Below are 20,585 nucleotides of genomic sequence, written 5' to 3'. Positions count from 1 at the left end.
TTAGATTTTAAGCAGCTCCAAGAGGCCACAATTTCATGCTATCCTAGGTATCTTAAAAGCAGGTTAGTGGAAAAGATTATTGTGTTGATTTCAAAGGACCTTTTGCAGACATGTCCACAGCTGACAAATCCACAGTACAGTAGAATTCTTTGGTTGCATGGAAAGCAACCTCTCCACTTGTTTATATATAGGCACATAGACAAAAATCCTAAGCAGAATTTTGGTACTCATTATGCTACTTGCTGGATGAACAATGAATGAAAAAGCAGTTCTTTCCCAGTCAATGTGTGCACTATGTAGACCAAAAAAGAGTGCCTATCCAGGGTGAGGTGATGAGGAAATGAGGCTTAGAGACTGACAGACTAATGAAATACCCACTGAAATCTGTGGAAATGCTCCTGATTTCAGTTTGCTTCTCCTCCTGAGTCCAGAAATGGCTGAAAACTGACCTTGATGTACTTCAACCATACTGCATCACCTCTTCACCAAGACTGTGCTCGTAAAACTTCCTGAGCAGGACATAATGTGCTGAAGAGCTTGCCGAGCCTGGGTGCCTGCCCCAGCCTATCTGCAGCTCTCCTTCAGAATGTTGTCACTATACACCATAACATGCATCAAAATTTACTTCAGCACTAGTGGGCTCAAATTCTAACAGAGGAAATAGTTGCAGATGAACTGTTGTAAAAGTTGATTGTTAAATCTCAGAATCACAGAATGGTTTGGGTTGGAAAAGTTTTTAAAAGTAATTTAGTCCCAACCCCTCTGCCACAGACAGGAACACCTTCCACTAGGGCAGGCTGCTTATCCAACCTGACCTTGAACACTTCCAGAGATGGGGCATCCAACTTCTCTGGGCAATCTGCTTTTGTGCCTCAGTTTCACAATAAAGAATTTCTTCCTAAAATCTAATCTAAACCTACTCTCTTTCAGTTTGAAGCCATTCCTCCTCATCCTGTCACTACATGCTCTTATAAAAAGTCTCTTTACATCTTTCTTGTAGGCTCCCTCCAGGTACTGGAAGGCCACAATTAGGTGACCCTGAAGCCTTCTCTTCTCCAGGCTGAAAAATCCCAATTCTCTCCTATAAGCCTTTCCTTATAAGAGAGGTGCTCCATCCCTCTAATCTGCTTGGTGTCCCTCCTCTGGATGTGTTTTAACAGATCTATCTCCTTCATTTGCTGGGAACCTCAGAGCTAAATGTTAGATATCTAATACAGTATATATTTACTAAATAATATTTTAGAAGAAATTGTGTCCACAGTGTTTTTTTTTTTTTGTTAGGTTGTTAGGGCTTTTTTTTTTTTTTTTTTTTCTGGTGATGCCTTTTAGTGTAATGTGATTTACAATTGTCTGGAAGTTTTTGTCATTTTAAAAAATTTTTTGTATTGAACACATTTTAACACAAGGAGCTAAAATAATGTTTTTAAGGCAATTCACCACTTCAGAAGCTCACATCATTCCTCTCAGCAGTCACAAGCATTATCTGCAATTGTAAGCAGGGAGAGAATTTAAAGTAACTTGCCTTTCTACTAACAAATCTTTTTGAGTAAGAAATTAAGTTGAGGTGTATTAATGATTGACAATACAGACATTTCTTTGTTCCAACAAGGAGAATATATTTAATAGCACGATCCAGCAAGTGTTGAGATGAGCTGCTCAAGCCTGTTTAGCCAAGGCTTTCTCTTTTGCAGTATTAAAACTGAAGTTCACCTTAAAATTTGTTTGAAGTTCATTCTCAAGGAAAGAGGCTGTTCTATCACACAAGGCAATGGAATGTGCCATTTTTCATTCTGCACTCTATTTTACGGCTTCTAGCTCTTTAATTTGAAGACTTGTCATCAATTATTTGAATTATAAGTTACTTCTAGTTTTAAAAATTAATTTTGATTTTATCTGGTATTTTTGTCCCTTATAATTAACAGTCTTCCAGGACTAAGACCACATGTGGCCATTAAACATAGAAAATTGAGTTTTTATTTTCATTGGAGGCAAAGACATTATTATGTTCATTTCAGTCTAAGCAGGCATCAAATATCTTAAAACTTTACACTGAATGAACTTTTGGATGCATACAAACCTCTATTTAATTGGTCAGCTGTAAATAACAGCAACATTTATGTAGGTTTTCCAAGAGGAAAATAGTGGTTTAGGGATGATATAAAATAATTGGTTTTGTTTATTTCTGCCTGGTTAATGGATTATGGATAATTTTTTGCCATGGAGTCACAGGACTACATTAAATAGCTTCAGAAAGTTGCATAAACCTGGAAGAAAGTTCAATTTAAAAAGCGTGTTCTGTACAGTTCTATAGTACTATGCTTTAAATTAAAAAAACAAAACAAAACAAAAAAACAACCAAATCCCCCCCCCCCAAAAAAAAAAACAACTCAAACCAAACCAAGTACAACTTGTCAGCAGTAGGGATATTCAGTCACTAAATAACAAACACCCCATGTAGTCCAGTCATTAACTACAGTCACACAGAGAGAAACTTAAAATCCTAGGGAGAGGATTTTTTAGCATCCCACAGATAATAGCAGGTTACAGCAGAAGCTGGTTATTTTATCTGCAGCTGGCTGCAAAACATGATCCCTATTCCCAGGGAATTGCTCTCTCCTTGTGCCACCTCAGTTTTGTGGTCATGCTGGATGCTTAATGGCCAGTGTGAAATGTTCCTTTAGAGTTCACTACCTGCTGTGCTTGGAAGTGCAAATCTGTGCTGGCTGTCCACCGCAGGCAGTCCATTAAAGTGATGCTCATTCATTCACGGGCCATATCAGAGCAGCGGCTGTCATCATCTGCCCGACTGAGAGAAGTGCAGTATGCTGCTGGCTGAAGAAAGTGTATCCACTGTCATCAGTGATTTTGAGGGTTATTCTTTTCTAGACAGATGACATTTTGGGTTGCCTTACTACTATTTATCCAGTGCATTCACCCATATGCAAGTTAAAATTTGCTTTCCTTTGAACTTAGCGTTAAAGAATCAGAGCTCAGAAAAAAACAATCTCCTTTTCCACCCTCTCATCTGGATTTCAGCTTCTCTGGCAATATCCCATTGATCTGCTGGCAGGTCCTGTGCAAACAGCTGCCAGATCTTGTCAGCTCATTGGAATATTACTAATTTCTTCCTTCAAACTTGGAAAATTCTAAGCATGTATGGAGGTGCAGAGTATGAACCGAGCAGCAACATGGCATAGCATAGTTCTTAGGAAATGCTGCAGTTTCTTAGCCTGGAATAGCTTATGTTCTATTTGTGCTTGCTTCCCTATTTTATAAATGGGAGTAAGACCCAAAGCTGATGCCTCGAATGGTTGGCACCTCCCTTTTCCAAAAGAGAGGCAGACTAACAGGTGTTTAAACTTGTATTTTTACCTACAGAAGATTTTCTTAACCTATGGGGTTCCAAATACTATTTTGCACTAAAGTATTTTCCTTGTACTGAGATTTTTTATTGAATTGCAATATATCAATGCAATTACATTCATTAAGAAAAGGCATGAAACTGAAGAGGGTGCAACACACAGAAAAGAAATAAAAATCAATCAGGAATGGGAAGCAAAACTGGGGATTGATGATAAGTCAGTGCTACATGCATGAAGTCTGAACTTTGGACTTTCCAAAATTTGTACTTGTAGCTTATATAAACTTTCCAGATAAGCATGTTCTTTCCTGGTAAAACTTCTTCCCGTTGCCTTCCCTCCTCAAGAGAAGACTTGCCCTTACACCCTTCAGTGCACAAGCTGGACTGACCCAGTTATCTCTCTGGAGCCAATACTCCCATTTTCCCCTCTTCATACTAAGCCTGAGCACCTAAGTTTCAAGCTATGTAGCAGAAGCATCACACATTCCATTGCAGGATCACAGGAATAGCTTTTCACTTATGCAGAGGACTAAAGGAGAGAAAATATGTGCAGGACAATTAAGCAAGTGAGAAGAAGAGACATCAGTAATCATTTGTGGCACTCTGATTGCTGCTCTGTCTCCATAAAGTACTGGCAGATGGTAATCAGGTTAAAACAGGATAAAGTGGCAGAAAATTACTAAGAGACAACCTTTTATTTAAGTTTTTATTACTGGAAGCTAGAAGGGGGGATATTTCAATGTCCCACAGTAATTATTAAGATATTTGCACCAGATTTTCTTCTTAGTCTTCACCAGTGGGATAGATCATAATTTTAAAAACTGCTTTACCTTGTAACATGGAAGTACCACACTTCTCTACAGGGCTGCACTAAAAGAAGGATCCTCTCAGAAGGTGCCTTAGAAAGGGCACTGGCATGGAAATTTTATATATGATCTTTGCTACTGAAACTCTGTTATCATTTTACCAGTGATGTGACACCCAAGATATCAATATAATTTATTCTCCAAGGAATATGACGGTCCAGTAAGACAAAGGAAGTATGAAGATCCAAGATGTTAGGAAATGAAAATTGTTCAAAGCTTCTTAACCCAGACCTCCCCAGTAATTTCAAATCTGAAAGTATCTTTCAAAACTCTTCTCTGCCTTTGAAAACTATTTACAGGCATACCATCCCACTACTAAAACTAAGTGGCAGGCTGTCTGATTATAGTATTTTGCTGTTTTATCCCCCCCTAAAAGTAATGAATGTTCCCTATTTTTAAAAATAAGTATTTTTTGATTGCTTTCAAGTCATTAAGGACTCCTGGCCACTACATGGTAAAAGTTCCTAGAAAAGTATGGTTATCACACATAAGGCATGTAGGAAAATATTTACTATCAAGTAATTTACTACAAGTTCATTATCACTATTTTAGTATAAAGAAAAATATATACTTTACACTGCAGGTATGTATAAATTGCTTCCGTTAGGCTTTAGAAAACATTTATTTTTCCTGACATGGCGCTATCTGCCATGGAGTTGATGAGAAATAATTTTCCATTCTACTTTAAAGTGTTATACTGTACTCTAAATATTTATCAGCTTGGGCAACAACCATCCTGTACATCTCAGCATAGATGGCTGTGACTTATGTTATCTCTCAGCAATGCAATTCAAACTTTGTCAGTTGATACATTTTCTTCCTTCATAGGTTTCTGTATTTTTCTGTTCCTAATTTTAATAAAAATTTTAGCATTCTAGTTAGAATATTAATATATGGAAGTCATATTTAAAAGCATTTCAAATAGTTAAAGCTTTTTTTTTTTTTATCTGAGGCTTGTACTTAAAGGTGCAATTGCTAGTTCTAGTCTGAGATTTCAATCTCAGTGAAGGGTAGCTTTCTTCCTGAAATGACCAAACTAAATTGTAAACAATTCTAATTTAAACTTCCTAGATAATTTTTAATACAGTGAGAAAATTAGAGACGCAAAATGGGTAAAAATTAGTCTTCACTAATTAATTATTTTCCCTTTCTGGCACCCTTTTTGATCTTTTCCCTTTTGGTGCAGAATGTTCTGTGATTCCCTCTTTAAGTTACTATACTGCCTATGTAGAAATTAGCCCTGCAAAGGAAAAATAAGCCATGCATAAAAGGCATTAAATGCCCAGAAACTACATCTATCAATTACATTCACACAATATTGGGAGAGAAAAATGTCATTGAGTTTTATCCAGTAATCCATCCAATCTATCCAATAAAATAGCAACTCAAATAGTCCCAAGGCTATTGTACAGAAGGCTGTTACAGCTTCAGGCACACCTCCAGACATGTGATCTTCACAATAAATGTGTCCAAGTTGACTTCAAAAGAGACACAACTCTGAATCTGCTTTTTGAAGTTATGCTTTGATCTTTTTTTGGTATTCTGATTCAGGAATACTTGCTATGTATTAGTGTGTCTTTATATTACTGCTGAGTTTGAAGCCATAAACTACAGCATTCTTTCAAACATGTTCAGTGCAGATCTCAGACCGATTGGAATTGATCTATTCCACTTAGAGTTCATTGCAAGGTTGCAGGTTAGTTGTTTTGTTCTTTCAAGATGTTAGGTTTTTTTTTTCCCTATCATTGGAGTCCCACAGGGCTCTGTTCCTGGCCTGACTTTATTTGTATCCACAGAATTTCTTTTGGCTTCTGTTATTTGTCAGTATGATCTAATTATTTATCTTTGAGGCAACACTTAAATATTTATACCTGCTTCATTACTATACACCCAAGAATACCACAGCTGCTTAACTACAAGCCACTGATATGAGATTAGTGTTCCCTATTTTTAAAATTAATGCTGAACCTGTTCAACCCCAATGAATAATTAAATAAAAAAATCCTAGAGAAAAGTGTTTGCAAGATCAAATACATGACATATTAGAACACATGACATTTGGAGGAAAGGATTTCTTTGTATTGAAGAAAGTTCACATCACACATTCACAGAACATTAATTTCATTTTTAAAAATTAGGTTACAGGACTGGAAGGATTCTTCTTATCACTGGGTGATTCTGGATTTTCCCAGCTTCCCACCTTCCTAGGGATGAAAGGCTGCTTCTGAAATTTGCTACTATCATCCTCTGTGACATGATATTTGCTCCATGTGTTTGTATCGTTGTCTCATAAAAAGTGAAGTGAACCAAGGAGTGTGTCTGTGTTCATGGCACAGCACAGGGTGCAAGCCAGAGAGAGAAGGAGCTGCCAGCCTGCTCAAGCAGAGTCTGCAGTGGGGAGCAGCAAACCTGGCAGGCTTAAGAGACAGTGGAAAGAACTTGGGAGGCCAAGCAGAATACCTGCAAATCAAGAAACCAGAGACTTGGCTGAGACTCAAATGGTTCTCCAACTACAGAGACATAGAAAACAATGAAGGAAATGCTACAGTTCTCTCCTTTCTGTTCTGTATGATACAGTAACTTTCTGTTTTTACATTTTAAATATGTGCGGGTTCTTTTCAGCCCCAGTTAATGCACTAAGTTCCTCATTCCACCCCAGAATGTATGACCATCAAGCATTTTAGAGCCATTCTGGATATATCTGCTGAGTTTACTACTTAATCACATCCAAGTGCATCCATGAGTACCCATTTTTCTCTGTGAGTTTTTCTCTGCAAATGAGGAAATCTATTGCTCCTCATATTTTTATTCCTTTTTTTCCCCTGGTCTATCTTCACCTTCAAGTCAACTTTCTCATCTCTTAATATTGCTTTTGGATAGAGATTACCATCTTTATCACCAACTCAAATTAGCTCTTTAACACCCCAAAATATAAAATGACTTTTCAGCTTTGAAAATAGAGCAGAGAAGGTAGAGTATTATAAAATGGGAGCTTACAATAACTAGTGGTCTTCTCATATATGATGGGGTGAAAAAAGAAATATCACGTGTTAGCAAACATGATGGATAGGAAAATGGCTTTCTCATTGTTAGAAAGTGGCATCATTTCATATTAGGAGAAAGATGAATGTCTGGAGTCTGTAACAGGATTAACACTCACGTTGAAGCCACCAGCGAATCAATCTGCTAATGAAAAAGAAAGATAATGCAATACTGCCCTCAGTCATTACAAAAAACTCTCCCAGAAGAAAGATGAAATAAAAACACACGTTTCAGAAAATCTTGTAACTCTAAAACTTCAGTCATTCAAGACAAAAGATTTTTGTGATTAAGGAGGAAAAGAGAATGAGTAGAAATCAATGCCAAGGAATAAGAGCCATCATATAAATCGTGAGAGTCACACAGTATCACTTAATTTTGCTGTATCTAGTCTGTGATACTGAGAAAAACACAGATGAACTGAAATTAAATTTCTGCCAGCAAAACCAAATGTGTATTTACTGATTCAAGGCAAAAGAATTTCAAATGAAGTTTGAAGTGAGTCCAGCTATGACCCAAATCACAGAGTAAAACTTGTTATGATACAGAGTTAATAAAGCACATCAGCAACACAGACTGAATGCAATTAATATAATGTAGCCTTTTTGAAAAACAGCTTTTCTAGGAGCAAGCAATATATTTTATTTGACCAACTGGCCCAGCTGGAAAACTATAAAAGCTATATTTCTTGATTTTTTAAGACAACACCTCTTGCTATAAATCTTGCTTATCTTATGTACTGAAACCATTAAGGCTGTTGAAATAGCACAACAATAAAATCTAAAAAGCACAACATATAGACAACAAATCAAAGTTTAAAATAGGAGGAATTTAAAAAGGTTTCTTTATGAAAGGTTGAAGTTGTGATGATATCAGAAACACAGTAAAGAGAACTAAAGAAGAGGTAAGAATTTCACAAAATAATGTCTACCAACCATTACCTAAATTATTTTCAGTATTTTAACCACAGATCATTCTGGAAAGCACCCACCAGAATCATTGGGTCCAGCTCTTAAGTGAATGGCCCACACAGGGATCAAACCTACAACTTTGGTATTAATTAGCATCATGCTCTGACTGAACTAATAATTTCTCCTTTTTCTTGCTCTGTGATGGTGGTTCATCTAAGAACTTCTAGCAATACTTTATTTTCAAGGGTCTTTATTTTCAAGGATCTCTTGCTTTGATGTTGTCAGTAATCATTGTTTATCCCTTTCTCTTCCAAACAAAACCATCAATTTTTCTTGGTGGATGATGCTGCCTGCCTTTAGATTTATGAGATTCAGACCTGAGATTTTCAAATATGTATAAAGTGGTGGATAGTTAAATCTTATTCAACTTTTTTTCTATTTTTCCACATTTTGAGAAAGTATACATTACAAAATAAAATTATCTTCAAAATTTACCTGACTATGACCTGAAATTCATGGCTTGGTTCAATGTACTTCACTGACTTCACTGACTGCTGGTTATTCATCTCTTTTTTAATTTATAGTACCCACTTTTCTAGGTACTTTGAATATCCTCTAAGGCTATAATGTATGATTACATACATTGGAACCCACTAGATAAAAAAGGACTCATATTGTATAATTTTTGTCATGAATACTCCCTTAAAACAAGAATTTAGCAGCTTTGTATTTTCTACTGCTGTATTTCAAAGCTTAGTGCTATTAGAATTGTGAACAAATGTTATATTCAGGAAAAGTCAGTGGCAGTCTCTCTGTGAGGTGGATCAGCTCTGCATGGATCTGTTTTAATTTTTGAGGCTATTCTCTGTAAAGAAGAATGTAGGACTTTTATTTCTTCTGAGATGAAACCTCACCATCTCTCTTGCAGGCCAGGCATGGCATAAAGGAAAAGGCACTGAGAACTTTGACCACTTAAACTGCTAATTCATCTGCAAGTCTGTCAGGTCTGTCAGACAGGCTGAGTTACACATCATATCAGGGAAGCTGTGGGTATGGTTGTCTCAAGTGTTAACTGTTCATTGCTCTCTGAAATCCCAGATTCCCTATCAGCATATAATGAAGACAGTTTACAGCCCAGTGTAGAGCCTGACTAATCCTGTGCCCCCCGTGGCTCAGCACACCTTTTCACTATGGGGGCACATCATTTGCTCCAGGCTTCTGCTTCCCACGCCAACGGCAGCAGTTTTCATTTTATTACCAGGCAGAGCTCTTAGACATGATTTGCTGACTGGGAAATTACCACTCAGGCAGCAGCAACAATAAACTGCATGTTACTTAAGGTGAGACCCAAAAATTAGGATAACCTATCTGCATGACAGTTAAGATTTTGGGAGAAATGGCATTTTCGCAGATGTGTGGGAGTCTGAAAAGTTTCTTTTTAGGCTCCACAAACTAAAACAGACATAAGGTTGCTGCCATTGAGAAATGAAGAAGTAAGAGGATTGCTATTGGAAGAGGAAAATGGATTTGTAAAGAGGTTTCATTTTAATAGAGCAGCTGGATGAAAGGTACAGACAGGAAGGGGCACCACTTAGGCCTGTATGTGATATTGAAAGCTCAAGAGAGCAACGCTGGATGCTGGAGTAAGATTGATTTAACAATGGATGCAATTTAAGTGAAAAGGCTAAGGTGCTGGCAACTGGGGGTTGGGATAGCATCCATTTAAAGACAGATTTAATTTCAACAGAAAGGCCAAGGAGGTGGAAGGTGGAGACTAAAACAAAATCAATATTAAGTTAGGTTAGTAGAAACTAGAATCAAATGAGACAGTTAAAAAAAAGGCATACTGAGTATTTGGGAGTAAGGAAGCAATGCATGGATTTAAGAACTATTGAGGAACTCTCATTAAATGATCTAACCCCTAAAATCAGAATTATCATTCCATTTTAATAAGGATATTATTTACTAAAGTAGTAAACAAAAAAATTTAAGGGAAGCTAAGATCTCCAGTTTAAAGAAAACTGCATGGTTATAAGTATATTCCTACTTAAAGATAATTCTCTTCTATCACAAAATCACAGACTTCTTGGGGTTGGAAGTCCAACTGAGGATTGTGAAGTCCAAACTCCCTGCTGAAGCAGTTTCACCTACAGCAGGTTGCTATTTGTGAATAGGTACAGAAAGAGACTCCACAGCCTCTCTGGGCAGCCTGTTCCAGTGCCCTGCCTCCCTTAAAGTAAAGACTTTTTTTCCTCATACTCAGGTATGAGCTGCCTGTGTTTGATTTTGTACTTGGTGTACTGGGAACCACCAAGAGGAGTCTGCCCCCAACCTCTTGACACCCACCCTTAAAATATCTGTCTGCATTGATAAGTTCTCCTCTCATTCATCTCTTCTCCAGACTGAAAAGGCCTGATCACCTCTCTCAATCTGCTGGCAATGTCCTTCCTGATGCAGCCCAGGACACCTTTGGCCTTCTTGGCCACCAGGGCACTGCTGGCTCATGGACAGATGTTGTCCACCAGGACTCCCAAGTCTTTCTCTGCAGAGCTGCTTTCCAGCAGGTCAGTGCCCAATCTGTGCTGGTGCAGAGGGTTTCTCTTCTCCAGGTGCAGGACCTGGCATTTGCCTTGGTTGAATTTGTACACAGTTGCACAAATGTGCGTGTGTGTGTGTGTATATATATATATATATATATATATATATATATATATATATATATATATATGTATACACACACACACACACACACATATATATATGTGTGTGTGTGTGTGTGTGTGTATGTGATATGGAATGTAATATTCATAGAATCACTGAATCACAGCATAATTTGGTTTAGAAGAAATCTTTAAAGACAATCTAGTCCAATCCCCCAGCACTGGGCAGGAACATCTTCATCTAAATCAGACTGTTGACCTTCAGTTTTGTTTCTAGTGCTGAGGCACCTGGCACTTCTCTGCACAACCTATTCCAGTGTTTTGACATCCTCATTGTAAAAAATTCTTCCATATATCTAGTCTTAATGTTCTGAATAAATGGTGGTAATGCTTAACATTAATTGTATTTGCAAAACATAAATTGATCAGGTAGTAATGAACTAGCCTTTAAAAGCTATCTATCAGTCCTGAAATCAATTCATCGTTAAGGGGAGTCTGTATATACCTGTGTTTGAACCAAAATATGTATATATTCAACTACACACCCATCCATATGGATATACATACCCACCTACCCACATATATACACATGTACATACTTATCAAAAGAGGTAAATTGTCTCATGATGGTATAACACCATTCTGACGCATATCTCTCTTCAGAAAACTGTGTTAGTACTTTCTGAAATAGTACATAAAATCTATTTTGCTTTCCTTACAGATATTTCTAAATATTTTACCTGTGCTCCTGAAGTCTCATTTAAATGATTACATGTAATATATGTGCATATTTCTACAGTCAGAACCCAGAACTGTGGATAGAAGCTAGTGATTGCAGCTCTGCACTTTTTGTCACCTGAATGCTCACACAATTTATTGGTAAAAGAGAGATCTTTAAAAAATATTAAATTTTACTCTCCTGAACTCTTCCTCAACTTTTTACAAAAAAAAAAATTATTAGACAACTCTAACTTGATCAAAATTACCAAGTATCACTTCAATGTACGAAGCAGAGGAGAGAATACGCCTCACCTACTGAGCTGTCTGTAGTGCCAGATACAGCTGGCTCTGGGCACTTGGGATTTCCTCACCCACAAAACATTTCAAAACTGAACTGTGACTTAATCACAACTGCTGTGACCTTACAATATTCTGGAGAATATCCAATAATATAATGTTTGCTAAAGTGATTGAGGTGATTCTTTTCTACTGAATTTCAGGAAGAAATTTCTGACTTGTGCTTAAGGGAGGAATTGTGGGAATGTGCTGGAGGTACTCTTACTATTTGAGTGATTTATCCCCTTCCTTAATGAAAAATCAATGAGCTTCTGGCTTGCATGGAAATGGTGTCTTGACTATTATCTCCATACCTATTCAAGCAATTCAACATTAAGAAATTAATTCTATACTGAAGATTACAATATTTTACTGAAGTGGTTTAGAAACTCAAGGGGGATTTCCTCAAGTTATTTGATTCACACCTTAGAATAAACTATGTCCAACCAATGAAAAATTGGTTACACTTCATTTAAATGATGTAATTTCCTCACACTTTGTCTGCACCTTATTTGGACAAACCTTACATGTTGCATCCCACATGAAACTTATGGTACGTATGGTACTTTCAAGCAGGTAACTCTGCTGCTGCTAGAAATACTCCACAGTTAAGACTTCCTTTTCTGCACATTTTGCACCATCTATTATTTAAAGACAATCTTTTGGAACAGTGTGCTGCAACAGACAATGGAGAATAAAACTGGAAATGAAGACCATGTTGTTCATTTTGCTAGGGGAATGTAAAAGCAGACAGTTGTATGAGTATATGCTTTTTTTTTAGATTTGCTTTCCTGTAACAGATTATTCACTCAAGGTTTTTAAGCAGAAAGAAAAGGATGTCTTTGCTGCAGTTTTTGCCAATAGCCTATGTAGAATCAAATTTTTCCCCCCTAGTATTTGTGTTTATATTGTTAAATTGCTTTTATTTTACACCACCTCAAAGATTTTACCCTTGGCTGTGTGCAATATATCTATGAATATGTTTCCATAGGAACTAGAATAAATGCTTTCTCAGGCGATGTATGATAACTGAATGTAAAAAAAAAAAAAAAGAAAAGAGAAAAAAAAATTGAAATAGTATGTAGAGGTAATTTAGATAGTGTAACATCCCTGTAGTATTTCTTCCTTTATTAAATGTTTCAGAATTCCTTGGGTTAATTTAGTGTAGGAATGAGCATGCATTTTCAGCTAATTCACACACTAAGGCTAATGATAAATAAAGAGGACACCAGTAGGACTGTAGGACCATATGATGTTGTTAAACCATAAAATCTTGTTAGAACAGTTTTATCCTTTGTATTCCCACTACAAGAGAAAATGGAGTCACGTATAAGTAGGGTAGTAAAAAGATGAGTCTTCATCTAATCAACAAGCTCCAGCTGGACAGACCTCTAGAGTCTACAGAAACTGCAACTTGACATTTGTCTCCATTAAATGTCTGGTGGGGTTGTCCTGGGCCACAGCTGAACAGAGCACATATCCCCCTGGATATGCCTGGTGACATTTCTGGCCACACCACAGCCTCTCCTTCAGTTCATGGTAGGCATCTGCAAGATGATGCCAGAGGCTGTTTGCAGGAATGAGCCACCCTGAAATGTGGGCAGCACCTCACTGCAAGGAACCACCCGTGGCATCGTCTGGGCTCCCTGGCTTTCCAGATGTCACAGACCACCTTTGAGGACAGGTGTGTTGGACACTTCACCTTTGCAGGAGGCCACTTTTTGTTTTTAGAAAACCGTTCACTTCAACTACAGAATACCTCTGGTTAAGAACCCACTATTATTCTATACCTAGCAATATGTATACCTGGCAAAAATAGTTGGTTTTAGTCTTTTTCGAAAACAGGTGAATCAAAATTCTTGGGTTTTGGGTTTCTTGTCCATATGAACAGAAGGATGTAAACTGCTTTCACGTCTTCCAAAAATACTGGTAATCACTTCCATTTTCCAGAAATGCTAAAGTCAGGAGAATGCTGTCAATGTGGCAGCTCATAGTGCTGTTTCTCTGCCAAACATTAAAACATATTATAATTTAAATGTCTGTGTCAAGCATACTCATCCACTGGCCAGGAACAACACATTTTGTTTCAAGTAATTATGGTTTAAAGGTGGGAGTGGTGAGTGCTAAAGCCCAGAGATTACCTGTGCTGCTGTTTGACAAATTTCATTAAGTCCTCATTTTCAAGAAGATAATTTAGGACAGGTGTTGACTGGGGATGTTTGATTTTTGTATTGCTCAACAGAAGAGTAGTACAGAATTCTCGTTCTTGGTGGTCCTTGATATTAAACATTTTATCACAGAAATTATTTTCTTAGAATGTAAATGGACTCGACTGCATGTACAATTGCAATTAATGTAAAGATAGTAGTGGGTTCCCAAAAATTCCTTAGTTAAGGAAATTTGGATAATTATATACAAAGGTAATCAGATATTTTTAATATTAGCTATTGCTAGCTAGTTGTTCATTCACTTTGCAAAAATTAGCATATTTATAGGAAATTTATGATTGCTGGACCTACCGTGTAACTATAAATATTAAATTAAATGAGATATAAAATTCTTTTTCTCTTGTTTGATTACTGACAACAGATGCTCAATGGTGTTTGTGAATGTAATGCCATATGTCAGATAAGGCAATCCAGTAGTTTTTCAGAGGAAGTAATAATGTATCTTGCTTTACTTAATATCTTTCTAATAATAGCATATGGAGGGTCATATTGGTACCACAATATGGGAAAACTTGTAATTTGTAAAAAAAATTCATCTTCCCCTCTGTTCTGAAAGTACAGCTGGGCTGTGAACATGACTAGCATAGAGGACAGACAAAAATAATCTTTTATTTGTTTATTAATTTTGTTCTTGTATTTTCATTCAGAGGATAAATCTTCATGGTGAATGGAAGCCTTTTCCTTTATTTTTGCCCATGCACAAAAGAGGTTTAAGTTTAATTGGATTGGCCTTTTAGCATTTCAGCCTGATTTATACAAAAATGCTGAAATCACAACTGTAGTTTTTGTGGCAAACCTTCCCCTCTGATTTCACTGCTATTTCTTTATGCAATTTGTTTACAAATCAGTTTCCACTCCCCAAATCCAAAACTATCACTTCTGACATGTGTCAGTGCCACATTTATGAACTAGTATTTAGTAGTAGTGCTAACAACTCAAAGAAGTCCAGAAACAAGTTTAATCATGATTTTAGCAATGTATTTTGCCTAGTTTCCAGACTCCACTGAATTAAAACAGTAACTCTGTCAAGGTGGAAATCAGTTTCTGAGTTCATTTTTAGGAGAAAATGATTCACAAACAGGATAGTGACAGGCTTTTATGATTACAGATTTCACATATTCTACTCCTTCAAAAGGGCTTATAGAGATTGATAGATCTACAAAGAAAGAAATGAAAAAATGAAGGGAAGAGATATAAATAGACTTTTTCATTAGGATGAATGATGGAAGGTAATAACCCCACTACCATAGTATGCCTTTTACATGTCTCTTTTTTTTTTTTCATTCCTTTTGACCTGCTACCATCTTCTTTCTAAGTAAAAGTTAACTACAGTATGAAATGTAGGTAGGATGAGCAATAGCTGGAAATAAATGTTTCCTCAAGCATTATTACTGTTCAGAAAAGTGTCCATCAGCTGAAATGTCAGGCTCCAAATCCATTTAAGCACTGAATAGAGGCTAAACAGGCAGCTATTATTAATTTTTAAGTCTGCTTGATGGGTTTTAGACCAAGAACTGGGGTTAACTCAATGCATTAAATATTGCAGAGTATATTTAATTAGGGAGGCTTTGACACTCAGATGGCTGAGGATTTATTCTGTGCAAACTATTGCCTAAAATATGATGGAATAGCTGCATCTATCTAAGAAAAAGATCCCCTGCATCATATTTAAATGCATAAAATTGGTCTTAGTTGAAGGTTTTCAGACTTTTATCCTAATGTAAACACTGTCTACTTTCAATCTGTTTTGAAGCACCACTGTGTTTACATCTAGATTCTGTTCATTATGCTGCAAGCTAGCAACATGAATTTCTCCACAATAAGTCCTGTTCTTCTCAACTAATTATCAAATCCAAACAATTTTCTTATTGTGCCTTAAACATACATTCCTTTATTCAAAACAAATCTGTGGGATTCCTATGAAGGGGCTAACATTTGTCTATAATGTATTTATCTACAAGCATAGAGGGCTCTAATACATATAGGTGCTAAGACACAAAGTGAGATATTAAAGGGCTATTTATTCACTTTTGATCCAATTCAGAATCTTAGAAAGCAATAAAAAAGCACCAAGTCAGAAATTACTTCTTTTCAATGGTTGTAAAATCTCCTAGCTGCATCTATTCCACTTCTTTGCTCCTCTATTTCTGTTCTTTGTGCATTGGTCTGGCCTCTACCCCAGGTCATTCTCTGCCAACCAAAAAAAACTATTCACACAAGAGTATAGAAGATCAAATGTAAAGATACAAGTGAAATGGGAAATTTGTCCATTCCTAACAAAGGACATTGCACCATATTTTCCAAGACAAATGAGGTGATTTTCACTTGTAACAGAATAAATTGTCAGTGGAAGTGATGAAAGACAAGCAGAAATTAAATGCAGACCCCTGAGTCAGTTGAGAAGAATAGGAACTGGGTTAGTTCTGCATACTGGATCACCTTAGCACTTGATGTGTTTTATTGGTTGATAAATATGTTACCTGTTCTCCATTCTCAGTGATTTGAATTTCCATTTTTATTGTATGGCTCAAAACCCTCAAAAGACAATTAGGTGGTCTCACCATCAAAGGAAAATAAAGCAGCCCCCATCTCTTCTGAAATCGACATCTTTTCAAAGTGAACAGAGCCCTTAACTTGGAAAAAACCCTCTCGTGAGGCATTCAGTGTGTAAGCCACATATGATCTGTAGCACATGACTGCAGTTTCCATGAACATGGAAAGTTTCCCGGGAGTTTTGTCTTCCACACATGCCTAAAACAGGGTGTGTGAAGCACACTATAAAGGGCTAAACAAACCCAACAGTTGTGTAAAAAGGAAGAGTCTGCTTTCCCAGGTACAGATGCATCTGTGCTTGCATATGGGTGTGCGTGTGCACACACAATTATCCTTCAAAGGCACTGTAGTTTGTGTTTTCCTCATCAGCCTACAGACATCCCCTGACACCTGATGTAGCCTCCTGGTTCCAGGCATTTAGTTAGTAACTGTCTCATAAACAAAGTTTCCAGCTATCCCTGTGAACCCCTGGCTACTGCCCTGACTGATCGCAGCCATATGGGAAGGAGCAGTGTCTGGATTCCACAGAGCAAAGGCTGTGTTTATACATCCCAAACCACGCAGCCGTTGTGCTGCTGTGCCATCTGCTGATGCCAGTTCCTGCCTAACTGGCAGTTTCCAGCTTTCCCAGGAAGCATTTTCTGGACTTTTCTTCTCGAGCCGTACATTTTATTTATGTTACTTCTCCAAGTGTTCATATCTCTCCTTTAGAACATCCATCTTTATCCAGGCTCCTTTTAGTTTTCCACAGTACACTATGTGCACAACATGCTTATGGCTCCTTACCACTCAATTTTACCTGAGAATCTCTTTGATATATTTTCTTCCTATAAAAACCTTTAAATGAAAGTGTTAAAATAGATTTGATACTAATGTTTGTTGCATTATGATGGAGAACTGAACATTGTGCTATTTGTAGCAATGGAAAAATATTGTCTTTCTAGTCCTTCACACTGTTTTCAATGAAAAAAAATCTTCTTTTCCATCACAGAAATTAATTACTTGAACTATGTTTTCAATAAGATTTTTCAGGTATTATATTTTCTTATATACTTTCCTATATACTAAATACTCTCCTATAAACTAAATTATTTTTTCCTATGATATTCACCCACTAAACCTATTCTGTGAAGAAACAGAACAAACTGTGCAAAGATTTATAAATAAATATTTAGTTGTATGTTATTTATGCTGTAATCAAAAAATGCTATTGACATTAGTTCTTTTTTCCCCTAGAGAGAGCTATTTTACTGTTTACCTCCTTATGAATGAGAGGAAGTAATTAAAATAATCACACCATGTCCCTTTTTAAAATTTGTTCTTCTATTTGCTCCTCTGCTCATCCAAGACTTTTCCATTCTCTCTACTGCTTTTACCAGTGGCTATTCCAGTCATGTGGGTATGGTGACATACTCAGACAATTCTCACAACCACTGTTCACACAGCATCCTACCAAAATGTTCAGCATATTCAGGGTTTTCCAATGGTGTCTTAATGACTTTTTGAGAAATACTTTCCTAAGGTGTGCACATTTTCAAATTTTTGGAACAACATGAGTATGTATATAAGGGTTTGATTGACAAAAGCAAGTCAAGCATATGGGATCAACATTTTAAATACATAGTCTAGGTGTCTCTAAGCATAGATCAGGTTTATCTAATTATTGAGCAGAGTGATACTGCACACTGTAAATGGCTCGGTCTGTCCCCTCCTTTAATTTTAATGCTGATAAAGATGTCATTTGAAAAAACAGATTAAGAGGCTTCAGGAACTTTGATTCAAATATAAATGTACATACATAAAGACATACATATATATATATATATATATATATATATATATATATATATATATGTATGCAACATGGATCACATAATTTTTATCACTGTGACTGGCTCATGTAAAAGATTCACAAATATTTAAGAAGTTCAGAAATTGCAATCCCAGCTTGATAAGTTATTAGTACCTAAAGAAGTATGTCTTTAAGCATAAAGACATATGTATATTGTATACATGAATGCCAGATTTGGCCATTTTTCAAAATTTGTTCTTTGCCTTGGTAGTTTAATGCAAGACTAAGTCTCAGCCCAGGTACCTTGGCTCCAGAGGTGGTGAGGTGTGTATCAGTACTTACAGCTGTCCTCCTCCTCCATGAAAATACTGATTACGTAACAGGCATACACAAATCCAATCAGCTGTGTGAAAAAAAGAGGAAAAAAACATCATTAGAACACATTGAACACTTATAAAGCTGTTACTACAATGATATATACAGGTGTCACAGCTAAATTTTAGATATTTACTTCTATTTCCTGAATTTACAAATTTCAGTCAAACAGCTAAATTAATTTTCTCTTTTTTGCTCATGTTGCATAACTTATATTTTATATATAAATACACATTTTATAGTTTAAAATATTTTCCTATTTTCCTAGTCTCACTGGGATCAGTATTGATGAATACTGCTATTGAGTAATACTGGTGGAAAACATCTGTACCCTGATGTTCAGCTATTATTTACATTTCTTTGTTCTTCAATACCTCTGTTCTCACATAGTTTTCCCACATGAATGTGGCCCCTATTCACCTCATATGCTTACTAAAATGCCAAAATATTTATTTACTGCTACAGAATTAAGTAATAGTAATACTTCTATGGAGTCTACAAGAGATGTCTTTTGGTGCTACATAAAGCATCCCAGTGAAAAACTGTTAGGCAAAATTTAAAATTGATATGTGAATTGTCATGATGTAACTGAACAGTAAAACTGGGTTATGATTCATTGACATCAGGAAACACCTTATTTTATGTAATTCATGTTAGCGATGCAGGATATGAACAGTATCATTTCCCCAAAGAACGACAACAGTCAAACCATGCCATTATTTTAACAGCAGCACACATGAAAACATTCTCCTTAACCCAGATCTGTGTCACTTGTTCCATCAAGGGGAAGGGATTAAGATCTTTACGATCAAGAAATAGAAACTCCACTCATTCCTTATCCATATAGACAAAATATTTTCTTATGACCAAGACCAAAGATGAAGAAAATCCCACTGGGCAAGGAAACCAATTATACTGCATGGCCAGACATGTCCAATCTTGAGAAAATATTGTTTGTGCAGCTGTACCCAATTCATGCTATCTCAAAATCTTGAAATGACACTTCATGAGAGATTTCAAGAATAGCCTAGAGATTAGTGTTAAGAACACGCCTTTTTCTCTGGTTCATTCAAAAAATCTAATTAAAATAGTTATTCTAAGGATGTCACAGATCAACCATCTGAGAAAGAGGTAATTTAATAGTATCTAGACAGGTATAAGCTCTTTCAGAAGCAGAGAAATCATTCTAACCTGCTTTCTGGTTGGGCTGCACGAGGAGCATTACAAGCAGTTCCAAAAGCCTCTCTGCAGACAAAAAGCTTGTCCACACAAGGGAATTCAGAGAAGTTAAGATGAATTAACTAAAGCTCTGAAATCAATGCACATAAGATAAAGTACATCAAATCCCTGTGTGGCCTTTCCCATTCAGAAATAAAGTGGCCCTAGTTCACTGCTGCTTAATCCTTCTCCAAGGGATTAATCTTCCCATGGAGAATTAAGCTACAGTATGCTACTTGTGAATGAGGGCTGTCACAGTACTGTGGCACCGTCCTGTCAGAGCTTCCTGTCCAGGGCATTCACCTCACTACTGTTTTTACAAAGTGACTTTAATCCAACTCTTCTCTCATTCTGAGCAGACTACAGCTTCCCTGACTGCTTTGTGGTGTCCAATTTGCTGCATGCTATTGTCACAGCCTCTCTCAGGTGACCATTGCTCTGTGGCACTGATGCTCTAAGCCATCTAAATGCAACCCAGCTCTGGAAGAGGCACTCACTGGAGGTGGCCAGGATGGATCCATCCCCA

General features: G+C 36.7%; 1 protein-coding gene across 1 annotated transcript in view; it reads right to left on the bottom strand.

Annotated features, from left to right (window-relative positions):
* NKAIN3 (sodium/potassium transporting ATPase interacting 3) overlaps window positions 1-20,585 on the bottom strand; it is a 165,317-nt gene that overhangs the window by 5,461 nt on the left and 139,271 nt on the right. Inside the window, exon 3 of the mRNA XM_085572136.1 lies at window positions 18,809-18,869. Coding sequence (XP_085428262.1) covers window positions 18,809-18,869 — 61 coding nt within the window. The remainder of the gene's footprint in view (window positions 1-18,808; window positions 18,870-20,585) is intronic.

This window comes from Lonchura striata, chromosome 2 (assembly GCF_050655825.1).
Source record: "Lonchura striata isolate lonStrDom1 chromosome 2, ASM5065582v1, whole genome shotgun sequence".
Lineage (NCBI taxonomy): Eukaryota > Metazoa > Chordata > Aves > Passeriformes > Estrildidae > Lonchura > Lonchura striata.
Note: the sequence above shows the minus strand (reverse complement) of the source record. Positions and strands in the feature narration are given on the sequence as shown.